The sequence below is a fragment of the Zootoca vivipara genome, chromosome 4 (genome assembly GCF_963506605.1).
Source record: "Zootoca vivipara chromosome 4, rZooViv1.1, whole genome shotgun sequence".
Classification (NCBI taxonomy): Eukaryota; Metazoa; Chordata; class Lepidosauria; order Squamata; family Lacertidae; genus Zootoca; species Zootoca vivipara.
The window spans coordinates 100,440,529-100,460,711 of NC_083279.1; the positions used below are offsets into that span (position 1 = coordinate 100,440,529).

Consider the following 20,183-nt stretch of genomic DNA (forward strand, 5'->3'; position numbering starts at 1 on the left):
CTTCCCAGACGCGATGTCCTGGCTTGTTTGGAGTGAAAGAGAAGCAAAAGACTGTGTGAGTTGAACTTTATAAACTGTTGTTACTGAGCATATTTTTTAAAGATGTGGAGTTGCCGATGAGAAAAGCCCCCCCCCCCTAGTCGGACGGAAGGAGTCCTGGACGCGTTCGGAGGATTTATGAGCTGTGACGCACTTTGAATTGGAGCAGCGACCTGAAGCTAAGTTCAGCTATAGGGCAAGGAGATCCATTAATTTACCAAGAGTTTATGGTTTGATGTTTGGGTCTTCTGCCTGGAAAAGCTGTAAATTTTATAAAGATCGTTAATCTTCATGGCTATGAGAGAAAACGAAAGTGATTTGAGTTTTTTAAGATGGCGCTGCTTCGACGCAACAGGGAGCTCCAGACTAAGAAGATTTTTGGGGAGGCTGGACTGATTAACCCACACAGGAGAAAGAACATTTGTGAAACCTTGTTTGATATTTATCTCAGCAGCTGGGAAACAATCGGTTGAAAGTGGAAAACATCTATGTGACTGTAAGGGGAAGATCTGGATTATTATGAACTTGGAGGACGATTTGAACTTTAGAAAAAAGACGGCAGTGGACGGTTGCGAGGAATCCCCAATTTCTTGAAGCATGGGAACCCAAATAAAAAATTCTCTAGACGATTTGGCATAACATTCGGTTTGATTGATATATATATGTGTATAATTTGAAATAATGAATGTGATATAATTGGTTTTAATTGGAAAATTAATAAAAATATATTTTTTTAAAAAAAAGATCACACATTTTCCCATGAGTGCTGGGTGGATTCGGGCAAAAGTCTTAACAATATAGGTATTCAACAAACATTTCCCTAGGCAAACAAAATTTAAGATACTTGAATTGTGGTGCCCAGAATTGAACACAGTATTCTAGGTGGGGTCTGACCAAAACCGAATAAAGTGGTACTATTACTGCCTTTGATCTTTGACCCGTTTGGTGTCGTCTGCAAATGTGATGAGCATCCATCCCCTCAGTTCCTTCATCCAAGTCATTTATAAAGACGTTGAACAACAATGGGACCAGGACATAACCCTGCAGCACCCCTCTTGTCACTTTCCCCCAGGATGATGAGGAACCACGAAGGAGTCCTCTTTGGGTTTGGTCACTCAAATCCGCCTAACAGTTACCTCGTTCAGCCCACATTTTACCAGCTTCCTCACATGAATGTCGCAGGGGACTTTGTCAAAAGTCTTACTGAAATCAACTTGCACTATTTCCACAGCAGTCCCCTGATCAACAAAGTTTGTAATTCCATCCAAAAGAAAAAAAGAAAAGAAAAGTAGAGATTTCTCTGCCTTGACTTGTTTTTGAGAAATACGTTCTTTCAACCTGTCTGTTTATGTTGTGAACCACCGTGAAATCTTCAGATAAAGGGCACATAAATTTTTAAAATGATAATAAGAAGGATATTGACAAGCTGGAACATGTGCTAATAAAGGCGACCAAGACGGTTTTATTTTATATAAGCATTTATTAAATTTCTATACCGCCCTATACTAGGGTTGCCAACTTGAATAAAATATAGAAGGGGTTTAGTAAGCCCCTCCTCGCATAATCAATCACATGGTGTGGTGCATGCATGCCAATTTAAAGGGAATGCCTATCAACTGGGGGGTGGCACCCTCAAATATTTTTGGTGGGCAAAGACCCCTCACCCTCTAAGAGTTGGCTCCGATTCCCTACACCCACAGTTCTCAGGAAGGTTAAAACATAAAATCAAAATATGAAAACACAAAACAAACAGCCCAAAACCTGTAAAAAACTTTGCAAAATCATTGCAGGAGATCATGTGACCCATACTGGGCTCTGATCTCACCAACACATTTTAAAAGAGGATTAGATGCCAATCAGACCAAGTCCTTGTTAAAGTGGTGCATTTCCCCCTGAACAATTAAAGCTGTATACTGAAGTTATTTCCACCCTTCATATGAATTCTTTGATGGGAAGCGAGATGGGAGCTCTGACTGAAGCTCTTTCCACATTCCACGCACTGATAGGGTTTCTCCCCTGTATGAATTCTTTGATGGGAAATGAGTTTGGAGCTCTGACTGAAGCTCTTTCCACATTCTACACACTGATAGGGTTTCTCCCCTGTATGAATTCTTTGATGGAAAGTGAGAGAGGAGTTGTGACTGAAGTTCTTTCCACATTCCGCGCACTGATAGGGTTTCTCCCCTGAATGAACTCTTTGATGTGAAGTGAGATCGGTGCTCCGACAGAAACTCTTTCCACATTCCACACACTGATACGGTTTCTCCCCTGTATGAATTATCTGATGCTTAATGACACTGGAGCTCGTAGTGAAGCTCTTTCCACATTCCACACACTGATAGGGTTTCTCCCCTAAATGAACTCTTTGATGTGAAGTGAGATGGCAGCTCTTCCTGAAGCTCTTTCCGCATTCCACACACTGATAGGGTTTCTCCCCTGTATGAATTCTGTGATGGGAACTAAGAGAGGAGCTCGTACTGAAGCTCTTTCCACATTCCACACACTCATAGGGTTTCTCCCCCGTATGAATCATTTGATGGGAAGTGAGATGGGCATTTTGACTGAAGCTCTTCCCACATTCTCTGCACTGATAGGGTTTCTCCCCTGTATGAATTCTGTGATGGGAAGTGAGATCGGAGCTCGTACTGAAGCTCTTTCCACATTCCACACACTGATAGGGTTTCTCCCCTGTATGAATCATTCGATGGGAAGTGAGATGGGCGTTTTGACTGAAGCTCTTCCCACATTCTCTGCACTGATAGGGTTTCTCCCCTGTATGAATCATTTGATGGGAAGTGAGATTGGACTTCTGCCTGAAGCTCTTTCCACATTCCACACACTTGTAGGGTTTCTCCCCTGTATGAATTCTCTGATGGGAAGTGAGACTGGAGCTCTTCCTGAAGCTCTTTCCACATTCCATGCAGTGATAGGGTTTCTCCCCTCTATGAATTCTTTGATGGGAAGTGAGAGAGAAGCTCTGACTGAAGCTCTTTCCACATTCTACGCACTGATATGGTTTCTCCCCTGTATGAATTCTTTGATGGGAAGTGAGAGAGAAGCTCCGACTGAAGCTCTTTCCACATTCCATGCAGTGATATGGTTTCTCCCCTGTATGAATTCTTTGATGGGAAATGAGATGGGTGCTTTGACTGAAGCTCTTTCCACATTCCAAGCACTTATAGGGTTTCTTCCCAGTGGGATTTCTTGGATGGGGAGTAGAATGAGAAACTTTTCCACATTCAAGATATTGATATGGCTTCTCCATTGTGGGGATTTTGTCATGGTCACCCTTGATCTTAATTTCCAGTCCATCATTATCTACAATGAAGAGAAATGGATTAGAGCCTCAGGGAGAAATTAATGAAGAATACTTGTTAAGACTGGTCATAGAGGAATAACACAAAGTGGGTTAGATGGATGGTTTCACTGAAGGGTTGGGTGCATTAATTTACGGGGATCAACTGACATCCTTAGGGGAACCTGTAATTATATAAGCCTGGCTCTGCCCTCGAATGGATTTTGTTTGGCTCCATCATGGAATCCCCTCCATTTCCAATGACAGTCTTCTCTTTGGACAGCCAAAGACTGACGAGAAAAAATACAAAAACTGAAAACCTGAGAAAAGCAACTTCAAATTCCCTAACAACTCTGAAGTTTACAGTTAAAATGGTAGTTCAGACCAGCCTGATCCTTGTTTCAGAAGCTGCAACTGGAGGAAGAACATTTACCGAAAAAACAGTAATTTACTGTTCAAGGTTTATTGTGGGAATATTGTTTAGGGAAGCTTTTAATGTTTAATAGATTATTGTATTTTAATGGTTGTTGGAAGCCGCCCAGAGTGGCTGGGGAAGCCCAGCCAGATGGGCGGGGTATAAATAATAAATTATCATTATTATTGAAATCCCAGGTGTTTTAAGGGGGCGCTGTTGATCTCTGTGAAAATATATGAGGTTCATCAGAGGTATTTTTAAATTTCCAGGCAGATATGATGATCCAACAGGGAGCCTTACCAAGAGAGGCCACGACCCCACGATTCTCCTCCATGACGTCCTTATGCAGAGCTCTCTGGTCAGAATCCAGCAACGCCCACTCCTCGTCTGTGAAATGAACAGCAACATCTTCAAAGCACACTGGACCCTAAAAGAAAAGGGAAATGTCCTCCTCTGAGACAACACTGTTGTTCTCCAGCACTCCTTGACCTAAGACATATTTCCAGCCCTTGGCCTCTGTCCCCACAAGGCAGTTTCCCTGACCTGATCTGGTTCCACAGCCGCTGCTTCTCCTCTGTCGCCATGTAAAGATGGATGAAGAGGTCTAGCCAGTATCACTGTGTCACCTGCAAGAGGAAAAAGGTAAGGGGGAGGCCCAGATTGCCTGCTTCTCTCACAGGTGAATCAGTGACTCTCAAACTACAGAGGGGCCTTTGAGAAAGTCTCTCCTGCTGAGAGTATTTGGATGTTGGGGCGCATTTCAGATGTTAGTTGTGAAAAAATGTATCTCCCCTCCTCTATCTCCCCCTACAAAATATGAAAAGAACCCACCTATGAGTTGGAAAACCAACAGAATGAGACTAAACATAAAAACTCCTCCCTCCTTACCCAGCTGCCTCTGTCTGGTGTTCAACGGAGGTCTCTCTGCCTCAGAAGAAATCTGGCCCATTTCTGCAAAGAGATCCTTTCCCTGAAAAAAGAAACAAGGATTCGAAACAGAGAATGGGGAGAAGGATTAAAAAATGAATGTCAGGTCCAACAGCTTTAAGGGTGTTAGATCTCATTCCATGGATGATGGATTTCTGTATTTTAATATTTTGTTGGAAGCCGCCCAGAGTGGCTGGGGGAACCCAGCCAGATGGGCGGGGTATAAATAATAAAGCACTATTATTGTTGTTGTTATTATGGATGCCTTTCCAGAAAACGGATGGGTTATCAGTAGAACATTATGGGATATTCTCCGTCCGTCCTTTTTGGAACCCCTTGGAAGTATCCAGAGGAAAGTCTCTCTCACCTGCTTTCTCTCCTCTGCCTGACTCAGGAGGAAACCTTCGGCCAGGGCCACCGCCTGGGAACTGGTCTCTGCTCCGCATTCCCTCACCCAGCTCTCCATCTCCGGGGGAAGGACAGCCAGGAACTGCTCCAAGATCACCAGGTCCAGCATCTCAGCTTTCGTGTGCCTTTCTGGCTTCAGCCACTGGTGGCAAAAGTGGTAGAGTCGGCTGCAAACCTCTCGGGGTCCTTTGGCCTCCTGGCAGCAGAACTGCCTCAACTTCTGGCTCTGCACCTCCGAGCGGAGGGCGTCCTCCTCACCGAGGATCTTCTGCACAGAGTTTTCCCAGAATCCCTCTCTGCTCCCAGATTGTATGGCATGGCCTCTTCCAGCTCCTGGGCCAGATGAGTCTCGCTCATCCATCTGTGCTCTCAGGAAGCCTCTGAGAGATCGGAAGGAACCCTTTGCTCTTCTGCCAAGTTCTGTCCGTCTTAATGAGAAGCTCTCGCAAATCCTACAAAGCAAATACATTGCTCCATTAGTTGTCTAATATCAGGGGAAGAAAAAGGTTCCGTGAGCAAGCATGGATGAATCTTGGAAGGAACCAGGTCTGGGCTGCACCACAGCCCAAACCATGAGCTATCATATATATGTGTGTGTGTGTATGTATATATGAATATGTATATAGAAGAAGAGAAGGTTAAGGGGTGATATGATAGCCATGTTCAAATATATAAAAGGATGTCATATAGAGGAGGGAGAAAGGTTGTTTTCTGCTGCTCCAGAGAAGCGGACACGGAGCAATGGATTCAAACTACAAGAAAGAAGATTCCACCTAAACATTAGGAAGAACTTCCTGACAGTAAGAGCTGTTCGGCAGTGGAATTTGCTACCAAGGAGTGTGGTGGAGTCTCCTTCTTTGGAGGTCTTTAAGCAGAGGCTTGACAGGCATATGTCAGGAATGCTTTGATGGTGTTTCCTGCTCGGCAGGGGGTTGGACTGGATGGCCCTTGTTGTCTCTTCCAACTCTATGATTCTATGATTCTACAGTGGTGCCTCGCTAGACAAATTTAATTCGTTCCACGGGTCTTTTCTTATAACGAAAAAATTCGTCTAGCGAGTCCCATAGGAATGCATTGAATTTTTTTCGAATTGTTTTTTGCCCATAGGAACACATTAATTGAATTTCAATGCATTCCTATGGGAAACCGTGATTCGCTAGACGAAAACGCATTCGTCTAGCGAAGCAACCTCTGCTCGAAAAATCCTTTCGTTAAGCGGAAATTTCGTTAAGCAGGGCGTTCGTTAAGCGAGGCACCACTGTATATATATTTCTATAATGTTTATATTATAAAGAAAAATCTCAAAGCGGTTTACAGCATATTAAATCTGTGGGGATGATTAAGGAGGCAGGAGATCATATACTATTTAATGATATCCTTCCTAACTTGTGCTAGTAAGTTCCATATTTTAGCAGAGTTCCAAACATTCCCTTTTTTTAGATTACGCGTCGATCAGCTTGTTGCTGACTCATCTGAGTCTTACTATTAAAGATTCCTTCCTGGTAAAATCCCTTCTAATCCCTCTTAAAAAGAATAAACACAAGATTGAGGTTAATATAAAAGTAGTTTACTCAGAGAATCATTCAGGTTCACAGACATATCCCTGAAGGCAGACTTAGGTTACATCACAACTAGAACTATTCCATAAAGAAGTTCGTCCCAAGTGACTGCGATTAAGCAGCCACTTCTCCCAACACACAGCAACATCCAAAATGGAGAAGACACACTGATCAGAACATGGAGGCCATGTGCTCTTCCATGCTAGCACAACAGACAACACCCTCTTCAAGTCACATGTAGTGGAAGTCTGTCCCAGCTCAGGAGGAAACAGGAGTGGGACAAAACATCCTGAGTTTTGTCCTGAGTGGGACAAAACATCCCCAACATGTCCCACTGTAGGAATGTTGTGCTTGACTGCAGTTTTACATCCCACAAAATCAATAAAACAGAAATAAAGCAATCTGGAGAAAGTCAAATATATGGTCTATAGTCAAAGCAACATAACAGAAAACAAATATTATCTTAAAGATTTCAAAATAAAACAGTACAAAGGAGGTCAACTACAGAATACATATTTAACATACTAGGGCTGGGTGAGTCTGGGCCTCACCCCCTAGGACAGACGAAAAGGGCCTTTTTAAAAGGAGAAGAAAGAGGAGGAGGAGGAGGAGGAGGAGGAAGTAGCCTCTAGCCCAGGCAACCCCAACCTGCGGCCCTCCAGATGTTTTGGCCTACAACTCCCATGATCCCTAGCTAACAGGACCAGTGGTTGGGGAAGATGGGAATTGTAGTCCAAAACATCTGGAGGGCCGAAGTTTGGAGATGCCTGCTCTAGCCCTCCTAGAAGGAAGATTGCAATGCCAAATATGGAGGCAACTGAAGGGATTTCTGTGAGATTAAACAACCTGGTTTCTTCTGCCTTCCAGTCAATGCATGAAGTCAGATTGTATCTTGTGAAAAATGGGTGCTTGGCTCTAGTGGGGGTCCTCACCTGGGGTCCTCAGGAGTTGCTCCCCCCCCACTCCCCTTCTTCTGTCTCCTTTTCTTGCACTTGGTCTCTCTGCTGCTGTCCAGACAGACTCCTAGGGTGGGGTCCCCTTTTCTTTATTCTGAGGGCCAGATAGGTGTCTGGGCAACCCCCTGAGGGCCAAGTGGATGGGGCCAAAGACATCTCCCTTGAAAGAATAATAATAATAATAATAATAATAATAATAATAATAATAATAATAATAGATAGCTTAACACACACACAGCCATGGATGCCAAGGTCCCTGAAGGCTCAGTGAGTAGCAGTGCCCATTTCTGGCTCGGCTGGTTTTCCAGCAACAATCCCTTTGGGACAGAGAGGATGTGGTCCTGGGATGCCATGCTCTGGGTGCGAGGGGATTGCTGCAGTGGCCTCCCTGTGGAGCTGCCCTTGGAGACGACTGGGAAAATGGTCCGCAATGCAGCAGCCAGACTATGGGCTGGGATCCCTCTTTTTATTCCTGGCCTTTCTCCCCACCTTAATGTTCTTCCTCCTCGTGGGTTTCTTCTGGGGGGGGGGGGTTTCTAGTTCACCTCCTCGTCCAGCTTTTGCAAATGTCCATCCATTTGCACATGTTTCCTCTGTTGTGCAATGACGCTGAGCGACTTCACACAGAGTTAAAGTCCCAGGGACTCCTTTGTTTGAAGAAGGGAGATTTCGTGGGAGTCAGTTTGGGATCCTCTGATTCCCAGGAAGGAGAGCCTTGCAGACCTCGCCCCCCCCTCCCTGGCTGGACCCTCTCCTCCCTGACTTGGGATCTATTCCCCCCCCCCCCTGCATGAGCAGATCAGGCCCCCCAGGCATCCTCCCTTGCTGCATCCCTGGGACCACCCCCCGTCTCCCCACTGCACCCTCTGGAGAGAGAGGGGGGACGGGGAGAGAGAGAGAGAGAGAGAGAGAGAGAGAGAGAGAGAGAGAGAGAGAGAGAGAGATGAGAGAGAGAGAGAGAGAGAGAGAGAGAGAGAGAGAGAGAGAGAGAGAGAGAGAGATGAGAGAGAGAGAGAGAGAGAGAGAGAGAGAGAGAGAGAGAGAGAGAGAGAGAGAGAGAGACTCACCAGATCATCCCAGGAGTGAAGGGACAGCGATGCAGCCCTTGCAGGAGAGACAGCAAAGCAGGAAAGGAGGACTGGGGAGGGAGGGAGGGGCCTTGGCTCTGGAGGACCTGGGCCCCCTTGCTTCCTGTCCTCTCTAGCAATGCAGCTCGGTTCCCTTTAACCCTTGCAAAGCCGCGTGCATCTAGCTCAGCCCTCTCTCGCTTGGCAGAACATCGGCTTATTATTTTTTTTTTAAGGATTTAGGGGGGCTACGCCAATGCCCAGATATCCTTTTGGGGGGCTGGACTCTGAGCATCTCCTTCCCTTGGCCAAAAACTGGAGGAACATTTTGCAGGGGAAAGGGCTTTGCAGGAATTAAGGACCCTCAGGAGTGGAGAGAGAGAGGAGGGGATCCTGGGGTCGTCTAGTCCAACCCCCAGCAATGCAGGAATCTCAGCTGAAGCATCCATGGCAGATGGCCGTCCGGTCTCTTCTTAGAAACCTCCAAGGAAGGAGAGTCCACCACCTCCCAAGGGAGAAATTTCTTCTGCCATTCTGCTCTTAGATGTCCCTCAAGGCAGCGGGTCCTGAGTTCTAGCACTGCTGAAACAATCACACTGGCTACCAAGGAGGAACCAAGCGAAGTTTGAAATAAGTAAATCATATTCTCCTAATGAATAACCAACACTGTACCTCGGTTTACAGCCACAATTGGTTCCGGAAGTCTGTACTTAACCTGAAGCGCACTTAACCTGAAGCGAACTTTCCCATTGAAAGTAATGTAAAGTGAATTAATCCGTTCCAGATGGGTCCGCGGTGTTTGTAAACAGAGGCATTCGCAAACAGAGGCGGTTGTAAACTGAGGTATGACTGCACTTGCTTTGCAAACATACAATAGTATGCCATTTCCCCTTCCAGAAATGCTGAATTGCTAATTCAATGGACTAAAAATGGATGGTGGTGGTTATTATTTTTTCATGGATATACTGCCCATCATCAAGAGATCTTAAAGGTAAAGGTAAAGGGACCCCTGACCATTAGGTCCAGTCGTGACCGACTCTGGGGTTGCGCGCTCATCTCGCATTAATGGCCGAGGGAGCCGGCGTACAGCTTCCAGGTCATGTGGCCAGCATGACAAAGCCGCTTCTGGCGAACCAGAGCAGCACATGGAAACACCGTTTACCTTCCCGCTGTAGCGGTTCCTATTTATCTACTTGCACTTTGACGTGCTTTCGAACTGCTAGGTTGTCAGGAGCAGGGACCGAACAATTTATTTGAACCACCAACCTTCTGATCAGCAGAATGGGGATGCGGAGGAAGCGGACCGCCCCCGGCGGCACTATTCCGGTAGGGGGCCATCATGATGCCCCCCCAGACATGCGCTGCCCACCCCCGTGTACCGGGTGCCACGCCCCCCACAGGTGGCGCACCACATCCCTGCAGGTCCTTGCAGGCGGCATGCCACACCTCCTGGATGTGTGCCATGCGCCCGGGGGCGCCAGCCACACCTCTGCCTGCTCTCCGCCCCCGGTAGTGGAGCATGCAGCTTCACCACTGCGAAAACCCAGAAGTAAGTGTTTTCCGTTTTTTGAACATTTATCAGAAGCTGAACGTCTGATGTGGCTTCCGTTTGAGTGCAGGAAGCTCCTGCAGTCAATCGAAAGCCGCGCCTCGGTTGTTGAACATTTCAGAAGCTGAAGGGGCTTCCGGAATGGATTGCGTTCAACAACCAGTGTTTGACTGTGATGATAATAATATTTTAATGATAATAAATAATAATTTTTTTTTCATTTATACAACAACTGCAGCAAGGATTGGAAAAATAAGTAGTGTAACAGATCTGCGGGGGGGGGGGGGACATTTTCCTGGGTTTATGCTTAATGTAGAATGCTGAATGGGAGGGGTTCTGTAATGTCTGACATCACAAGGGAAGGTGGTTCTTGGCCAGTGGGAGGATGAAACACTCTTAAGAAGAAATTAGAGAAAAGATTGTTATATGACAACACCAAGGTATCCAAATAGAAAAAGGTATGGAGGGTGGAACACCTTCCTTATGAGCTGTGATATTTGCAGGGCCAAAAGGTCACTAAGAGGGGAAATGATCAGGAGCTTTTATAAAGTACAAACTCTGCTAACCTGGAAGAGTTACCTCGAGCTGAGAACTTTGCCCCAGGATGAGAACGGAAATTGTGTGCCTGCGGCGCAGCGGCAGCAAGAGGCCCCATTAGCGAAAGCACGCCTCTCGTTAAGAACAGTTTCAGGTTAAGAACGGACCTCCGGAACAAATTAAGTTCGTAACTAGAGGTACCACGGTACAGATGGTGTTTCTCTTTTAAATACAGTACTAGAACTCAGGGTCATCCGATGAAACGGAGTGGTGGTACATTCTAGGGCAGGCACCCCCAAACTGCGGCCCTCCAGATGTTTTGGACTACAACTCCCATGATCCCTAGCTAACAGGACCAGTGGTCAGGGATGATGGGAATTGTAGTCCAAAACATCTGGAGGGCCGAAGTTTGGGGGTGCCTGTTCTAGGGGTGTGTACAGGTGCTGTCTTCCCAGTGTCCCCCTAATGGCTGTTTGGCCAATAGCGACCACCAGAACAGTCTAGAGGTTCTTTAGATTCCAGTGGACGGACAAACGTTTATTAATTGGTAAACATTAGCAAAGAAATTGATCAGCACCGTAGAATAGGAGTCTAATATAAAGCCAACAGCAACTGGAATAAACCACAAAGCTAGCCATATAACTAATAAGAAGAAGAAAATATATTTGTTGTTGTTGTTGTTGTTTAGTCGTTTAGTCGTGTCCGACTCTTCGTGACCCCATGGACCATAGCACGCCAGGCACTCCTGTCTCGCACTGCCTCCCGCAGTTTGGTCAAACTCATGTTCGTAGCTTCGAGAACACTGTCCAACCATCTTGTCCTCTGTCGTCCCCTTCTCCTAGTGCCCTCAATCTTTCCCAACATCAGGGTCTTTTCCAAGGATTCTTCTCTTCTCATGAGGTGGCCAAAGTATTGGAGCCTCAGCTTCACGATCTGTCCTTCCAGGGAGCACTCAGGGCTGATTTCCTTAAGAATGGATAGGTTTGATCTTCTTGCAGTCCATGGGACTCTCAAGAGTCTCCTCCAGCACCATAATTCAAAAGCATCAATTCTTCGGCGATCAGCCTTCTTTATGGTCCAACTCTCACTTCCATACATCACTACTGGGAAAACCATAGCTTTAACTATACGGACCTTTGTCGGCAAGGTGATGTCTCTGCTTTTTAAGATGCTGCCTAGGTTTGTCATTGCTTTTCTCCCAAGAAGCAGGCGTCTTTTAATTTCGTGACTGCTGTCACCATCTGCAGTGATCAAGGAGCCCAAGAAAGTAAAATCTCTCACTGCCTCCATTTCTTCCCCTTCTATTTGCCAGGAGGTGATGGGACCAGTGGCCATGATCTTGGTTTTTTTGATGTTGAGCTTCAGACCATATTTTGCGCTCTCCTCTTTCACCCTCATTAAAAGGTTCTTTAATTCCTCCTCGCTTTCTGCCATCAAGGTTGTGTCATCTGCATATCTGAGGTTGTTGATATTTCTTCCAGCAATCTTAATTCCGGCTTGGGATTCATCTAGTCCAGCCTTTCGCATGATGAATTCTGCATATAAGTTAAATAAGCAGGGAGACAATATACAACCTTGTCGTACTCCTTTCCCAATTTTGAACCAATCAGTTGTTCCATATCCAGTTCTAACTGTAGCTTCTTGTCCCACATAGAGATTTCTCAGGAGACAGATGAGGTGATCAGGCACTCCCATTTCTTTAAGAACTTGCCATAGTTTGCTGTGGTCGACACAGTCAAAGGCTTTTGCATAGTCAATGAAGCAGAAGTAGACGTTTTTCTGGAACTCTCTAGCTTTCTCCATAATCCAGCGCATGTTTGCTATTTGGTCTCTGGTTCCTCTGCCCCTTCGAAATCCAGCTTGCACTTCTGGGAGTTCTCGGTCCACATACTGCCTAAGCCTGCCTTGTAGAATTTTAAGCATAACCTTGCTAGCATGTGAAATGAGCGCAATTGTGCGGTAGTTGGAGCATTCTTTGGCACTGCCCTTCTTTGGAATTGGGATGTAGACTGATCTTCTCCAATCCTCTGGCCATTGCTGAGTTTTCCAAACTTGCTGGCATATTGGGTGTAGCACCTTAACAGCATCATCTTTTAAAATTTTAAACAGTTCAGCTGGAATATCATCACTTCCACTGGCCTTGTTGTTAGCAATGCTTTCTAAGGCCCATTTGACTTCACTCTCCAAGATGTCTGGCTCAAAGCCAGCAACCACACTACCTGAGGTGTACGAGACCTCCATATCTTTCTGGTATAATTCCTCTGTGTATTCTTGCCACCTCTTCTTGATGTCTTCTGCTTCTGTTAGGTCCTTACCACTTTTGTCCTTGATTATGGTAATCTTTGTACGAAATGTTCCTTTCATATCTCCAATTTTCTTGAACAGATCTCTGGTTTTCCCCATTCTATTTTTTTCCTCTATTTCTTTGCATTGCTCATTTAAGAAGACCCTCTTGTCTCTCCTTGCTGTTTTTTGGAAATCTGCATTCAGTTTCCTGTATCTTTCCCTATCTCCCTTGCATTTTGCTTGCCTCCTCTCCTCCGCTATTTGTAAGGCCTCGTTGGACAGCCATTTTGCTTTCTTGCATTTCCTTTTCCTTGGGATGGTTTTCATTGCTGCCTCCTGTATAATGTTACGAGCCTCCATCCATAGTTCTTCAGGCACTCTGTCCACCAAATCTAAATCCTTAAACCTGTTCCTCACTTCCACTGTGTATTCATAAGGGATTTGATTCAGATTGTATCTTACTGGCCCAGTGGTTTTTCCTACTTTCTTCAGTTTAAGCTGGAATTTTGCTATAAGAAGCTGATGATCTGAGTTACAGTCAGCTCCAGGTCTTGTTTTTGCTGACTGTATAGAGCTTCTCCATCTTTGGCTGCAGAGAATATAATCAATCTGATTTCGATGCTGCCCATTTGGTGATATCCATGTGTAGAGTCGTCTCTTGTGTTGTTGGAAGAGAGTGTTTGTGATGACCAGCTTGTTCTCTTGACAGAACTCTATTAGCCTTTGCCCTGCTTCATTTTGAACTCCAAGGCCAAACTTGCCAGTTGTTCCTTTTATCTCTTGATTCCCTACTTTAGCATTCCAGTCCCCTGTAATGAGAAGAACATCCTTCTTTGGTGTCATTTCTAGAAGGTGTTGTAGGTCTTCATAGAATTGGTCAATTTCATTTTCTTCAGCACCGGTAGTTGGTGCATAAACTTGGATTACTGTGATGTTAAAAGGTCTGCCTTGGATTCGTATCGAGATCATTCTGTCATTTTTGAGATTGCATCCCATTACAGCTTTTGCCACTCTTTTGTTGACTATGAGGGCCACTCCATTTCTGCTACAGGATTCTTGCCCACAGTAGTAGATATGATAGTCATCCGAACTGAATTCGCCCATTCCCTTCCATTTTAGTTCACTGATGCCCAGGATGTCGATATTTATTCTTGTCATCTCATTTTTGACCACATCCAGCTTACCTCCACTCATGGTTCTTACATTCCAGGTTCCTATGCAATATTTTTCTTTACAGCATCGGACTTTCCTTTCGCTTCCAGGCATATCCGCAACTGAGCGTCCTTTCGGCTTTGGCCCAGCCGCTTCATCAGCTCTGAATCTACTTGTACTTGTCCTCCGCTCTTCCTCAGTAGCATGTTGGACGCCTTCCGACCTGAGGGGCTCATCTTCCAGCGTCATAACTTTTATATGCCTGTTGTCTTTGTCCATGGAGTTTTCTTGGCAGGGATACTGGAGTGGCTTGCCAGTTCCTTCTCCAGGTGGATCACGTTTAGTCAAAACTCTCCACTATGACCTGTCCATCTTGGGTGGCCCTGCATGGCATAGCTCATAGCTTCTCTGAGTTATTCAAGCCCCTTCGCCACGACAAGGCATTGATCCATGAAGGGGAGAAAATATATTAGGCAACAATAATCATAATACAGATAGAATAGGTACAGTTCTTCCTGTCTCCCCAGCCAATGGAGATTTGGAAGGTTTATCTGAGACACTTCAGACTGGCAGGCAGTTGCTGTCTTCACATTCTGGAATGGAGCATAGAATTCCCATGTATCAAGACCTCCCTTTCTCCTGAAGCTGCTGGCCCTTAAATAGTCCATAGTGAAGGTCTCATGTCAAGCTGGCGAGAGACGTCATTCATGCTGTAATTACATTCCCATCCTTTGATGGAATTGCGTTCCCAATCACCCCCCCACTGCTGGAGGGAAAAGCGCAGGCTGGGGGAGGCCCAGCAGGCTGTACCGCAGCCCCCAGCCCCTGCCCGGCCCCGAGGGCAAGCCATGAAGGTGAGGAAGTTGTATTTTCTGTATTTTTGTATTTTTTGTGTCTAGTGTGTTTGTATCTTTTGTATGTGTGAAAATCTTTAATAAATATATTTTTTTTTAAAAAAACCCAATGTGAGCCTGGGCTGAAGAGCACCGACCCTTTTCCTGGCCCTCACCCCACCCCCAACCGGCAGCCCATTGTCCTGCTGAGATGGGGGCCGGGTGACAGTCAACCTGCAGCAAGGTGGGTGGCACCTGGCAGGTAAGTAAGCCCCGCGCAGTGTTGCAAACCCCACATACCTCCTGGAGGGGGCGGGGGTTGAGCAGAAATTATGTTCCCATCCTTTCACTTCTCAAACAGCCACGTTCCTGATATTAAAGCTACAGCTACATTGCAAATCAGAAGCACCACATTCTGTTTTATTCCCTGGCTCTGATTCATGGGCCCAGTTTGTCAATCCCGATCCAGAAAATACAAGTCTTTGCAATTCCATTTGCTAGCTCAGATGGCTTCAAAACAGAATTAGACAACAGCCCTCTTCCTTCTTTCTTTAAGCCACAGCACCAGATGTCAGGCCTGTGTAACAGCTTCCCCTCTGCTTCTTTTCCAGTTCCAACTCATGGTCTCCAAAATCATTCAAGATTCAATTGGATTTAGATGCATCTCACTGAGACCTAACCTTGTACTCCATCTTTTCTGATTATCAGAAGGTAGTTCTATAATTAAATCTATATACCTTAGAATAAATGTATAATTAAATGTATGTACCATTCCGGCGGGAAGGTAAACGGTGTTTCCGTGCACTGCTCTGGTTTGCCCGAAGTGGCTTAGTCATGCTGGCCACATGACCCGGGAAAACTGTCTGCGGACAAACGCCGGTTCCCTCGGCCTGTGGAGCGAGATGAGTCCCGCAACCCCAGAGTCGACCGTGACTGGACCCAACGGTCAGTGGTACCTTTACCTTTACCATCAAGGGTGGGGAACATGTGACCCTCCAGATGTTATTGGTCTACAACTCCCATCGTCCTCAACCATTGACCATGATGCCTGTGATGCGGGGAGTTGGCACCCAGGAACATTTGAAGACCTCATAGATCATAGAATCATAGAGTTGGAAGAGACCACGAGGGCCATCCAGTCCAACCCCCTGCCAAGCAGGAAACACCATCAAAGCATTCTTGGCATATGGCTGTCAAGCCTCCACTTAAAGACCTCCAAAGAAGGAGACTCCACCACACTCCTTGGCAGCAATTTCCACTGCCAAACAGCTCTTTCTGTCAGGAAGTTCTTCCTAATGTTTAGGTGGAATCTTCTTTCTTGTACAGTAGTTTGAATCCATTGCTCCGTGTCCGCTTCTCTGGAGCAGCAGAAAACAAGATCTATTAAATGGTGAACATCTTAATGGTCCTGCAAACTACATGTCCAGGAGTTTAGAGAGGAATAGGATGCAAAATGAGAATATGCTATATTACCTAAAACAATTTTCAGAAATGCATTGGGATCCATATAGAACATTTCTTTTGGTTTAAACCTGAGATTGATCCAGCAAAAGGAAAAGAAAGATATTTCAGTTATATTGGACTCAGCAACTTCTTTACGGGAAAGGATGGTCTAATACTGATAGACACCACTCTGTACCTAATGTGCTCATAGTGTTATTCTCCATTTGTTCTTGTCTTATTCCTATTCAGACAAAACTAAGAGGATGGGGAAGCCAATGCTCTCAGAGCGTGAAGCGTCCAGAAGGCATGCAGCGTTCAGAAAGCGTAAAGCAAAAGAACCTGGTGGTCTGTATACAGCGGAGTCATGTGGGTAGAGGAATGCACAGGAAAGGGAAGTTGATGGAGAGGCGGGCAGGGAGTGGAACCAGGCATGTTGTGCCAGGGAGGAGGGCAGAGAAAAGCCCACACAGCTCGAGAAAAGCCCACAGAAACCCCAGGGGTGAACCTGCCCTTTGCTGCTGGCTGCTGTGTTCCTTTAGTGTGTGCAGTCAGGAATGGCTGCACAATTAGGCAGAATAATGAGCCACTTTCAGGTGCTGGGGTGGGTAGAGGTGGGTAGACCACACAAGCTGCACTCACTGCACCTCCTCAGTTAGTCTGCTGCTGCCCCATTAGCGACATTGAGATAAGAGCCAATGGCCAGCCCAACTCAGCTTGTGTATGTGGAAGGATGTGCTCGGAGGGAGCATCTTGTCATTTGTAGGGGGGTCAGAAAGTAATACCAAAGGCTACTGTCTCTTGATCCAGACATTGGTCACATCTCGGCTTGCTTCCTCCACCTGCTTATCCTCCCAAGTGCCCACCCCCTGAACAATTGACTGTCTCTAGCACAGGCACGTAGCAAGGGAGGGGCGGAGGCGGGGCGCCCCTGGCTCCATTCTGGTGGGGGCAGCGCGGGGCAGCGCCGCCGGCCCCTGACCCGCCCCTCGCCTCCTCTGGCCGAGTGCACCGCCGCCTTCGCCGCCACCGCCCTCGCACGCCGGCCACCACCCAAGCGGAGCACGCACGTCACCGCCCTCATGCATCTCCGCGGACGGACTGCACATGTATGGACATGCGCAGTCCGGCCTGGTGTGTACGTCCTGACATCACGGTGCACGCGCCAGGGCGGTCTGCATATGTACCGCCCCGGGCAGCCAAGCAGCACCGTTTGCCACTGCTCTGGCTAATGGCATCCACAGCATATGGAAACCCTTTTTCCTGGGGTGGGAATGGTATGTTGGCTATTGATGGCTAAAGCAGAATTTTCTTTCTTTAAACATCAGCTTTGCAGACGCTGGTTGACTTCATCAAATCTCCAGAGGGTGAAAGATTTGTTATAATTGAGATTGTCACCATTACTGTCATGACACTGATGATTTTCATATTGTGTAAGTACATAATTGGCGTACGTCGATACAATAATAATAATAATAATAATAATAATAATAATAATAATAATTTATACCCCGCCCATCTGGCTGGGTTTCCCCAGACACTCTGGGCGGCTTCCAACAGAAAAATAAAATACAGTAATCTATAAAACATTAAAAGCCTCCCTAAACAGGGCTGCCTTCAGATGTCTTCTAAAAGTCTGGTAGTTGTTTTTCTCTTTGACATCTGATAGGAGGGCGTTCCACAGGGCGGGTGCAACTACCAAGAAGGCCCCCTGCCTGATTTCCTGCAACTTGGTCTCTCGCAATGAGGGAACTGCCAGAGGGCCCTCTACCAGAAGGCCCTCGGAGCTGGACCTCAGTGTCCGGGCAGAACAATGGGGGTGGAGATGCTCCTTCAGGTATACAGGACCGAGGCCATTTAGGGCTTTAAAGGTCAGCACCAACACTTTGAATTGTGCTCGGAAACGAACTACTGTCGTGGGCTTTGCTTCAATGCCAACAGCATTTCCAAAAAGAGATGGCGGGATCCACCTTCCATTTACCCCTTTCATCTCTCTTTGATATTGGGGGCGGAGGGGGGGTCTACAGCTGTTACCCAGTGAGGGCAATGGCACTGTTTTGTTCTCCCTGAATAAGTGAGTTCCAGCACTTGGGACAGAAGCACAGGCTAACACAAGTCCCTGGGACACCCTGGACAATTCCCTTTCCCAGCTTGCAATTCTCTCCTCCTTTCCCAACTAATCCTCATCTGCTGTGGGAGAGCCCCCATTTCTGGTCCTGGGCACCCTGCCCTCTGCTAGGGCTCCAGCCCCTTCAAGGAAAGTGCTTGGGGAAAACAGACTGCAAAGGATAAGGCCATGGCTAATGTGGGTGGGTCTATAGCCTACCTAAATACAGTGGTACCTCGACTTACGAATTTAATCCGATCCGAACGCACATTCGTATGTAGAAAAATTTGTAAGTCAAATCGCGGTTTCCCATAGGAATGCATTGGAAACGGATTAATTCGTTCCGGAGAACCTAGGAAAAAGACCCTTTAAAAGAGACTTTAAAGGCATGCAAACTGCACAGCAACATTTACCTTTCAGTGCAGGGAGCGCGGGCGGCGGCGAGGCAGCGGGAAGCCGGCTAGTGGCGGCAGCGAGGGCCCAGGTCGGCCTTCGGGTGTCGAAAAAATTTGTAAACGCGCACCAATTTTTATCATTCGTAAGTCAAATATTTCATAAGTAGAGTCATTCGTAAGTCGAGGTACCACTGTATTGAGATATATGCAGGGCTTTTTTTCAGCTGGAATTCATCAGGACTCAGTTACGGCCCCTCTCAGGTGAGTGGTGCTTCCATTCTAAGAGAACAAGGGGGGTATTCATGCTGAGTTCCAGCGCCTCTTTTTCCAGAAAAATAGCACTGGATAGATGAACACATGACCTATTTGCCTAGCTAATTCATTTTTAAAGGGCACTCCAAAGTAAGCAAAGCTCGGGGAGAGGGAATCAAATGATCCAAGAATTTGCATATCTTAAGCATACGGCAAAGCAATAGGCAGCCTGGCAGGGCCGTCTTAAGGTCATCGGGCGCCCTGGTGCAGGGATGCCTCTCCCCCCCCCCTCTTACCTGGCGTGCCGGTCGGTGCTCCGCACGGCCTTCCTCCCTTCTCCCAGCGGACCGGGGTGCCTGGGCAGGCCGCGCCGCACCAGGGCCTTCCCGGCCATCTCCCGCAACTCCGGCGCTTGCTGGGTCCACGGCCGCTTCCTTCCCGCCAACAGGGCGCTGCGTTTCATTGGTAGAGGTGCTGCCATGTGGCGTTGCCTCTACCAATGAAACGCAGTGCCAGGGTGAGGGATGACCCTGGCGCTGCAGAGCGGAACAGGGTCCTAGCGCTCGCTTACCTCCCTGCTCTCCCCTCAGCGCCCCCTGATCGCCCTGGCGCCCTAACGCGCCACTAGAGTCAATGGGCGAGCCGGGCCTGTCTGTAGGACAAAGAGGACAGGTGTATCTAGACACCAAAATGCAAAGCTCTCTAAGGAAGGCCAACTATCTGGCAACAGAAGTAGCAGGCTAAATGGAATCAGGACTTCAGACCACCAGGGCAGCTTAAATCAAGGCTTGGGAACCCTCAATCTAAGGGCTGAGAGCAGAAAAGAGTGTAGAAGTAATTTTCATGTTTTTGTTGATTTGATTTTTTTATTTGCCCTTCTCCCTAAGGACCCGGGGCACGTTACAAGTCGGCAATTTAAATCCAATATTAATAGCAGTTTGAAAGCAAGTATCCCCTTTCCCAACT

At 46.8% G+C, this 20,183-nt stretch overlaps 1 protein-coding gene and 1 pseudogene across 1 annotated transcript in view; one reads left to right on the forward strand and one right to left on the reverse strand.

Moving 5' to 3' along the window:
- LOC132592083 (zinc finger protein 850-like) overlaps positions 1-20,183 on the forward strand; it is a 236,806-nt pseudogene that overhangs the window by 71,154 nt on the left and 145,469 nt on the right.
- Positions 1-20,183, reverse strand: part of LOC118085028 (zinc finger protein 420-like) — a 78,643-nt gene that overhangs the window by 32,452 nt on the left and 26,008 nt on the right. The window contains exons 1-6 of the mRNA XM_060274084.1: positions 8,667-8,721; positions 5,044-5,536; positions 4,638-4,719; positions 4,293-4,375; positions 4,050-4,176; positions 1,977-3,357 (exon numbers count right to left, since the gene is read on the reverse strand). Coding sequence (XP_060130067.1) covers positions 1,977-3,357; positions 4,050-4,176; positions 4,293-4,375; positions 4,638-4,719; positions 5,044-5,536; positions 8,667-8,674 — 2,174 coding nt within the window. The 5' untranslated portion in view covers positions 8,675-8,721. Of the gene's footprint in view, positions 1-1,976; positions 3,358-4,049; positions 4,177-4,292; positions 4,376-4,637; positions 4,720-5,043; positions 5,537-8,666 lie in introns of the transcript that reaches the window.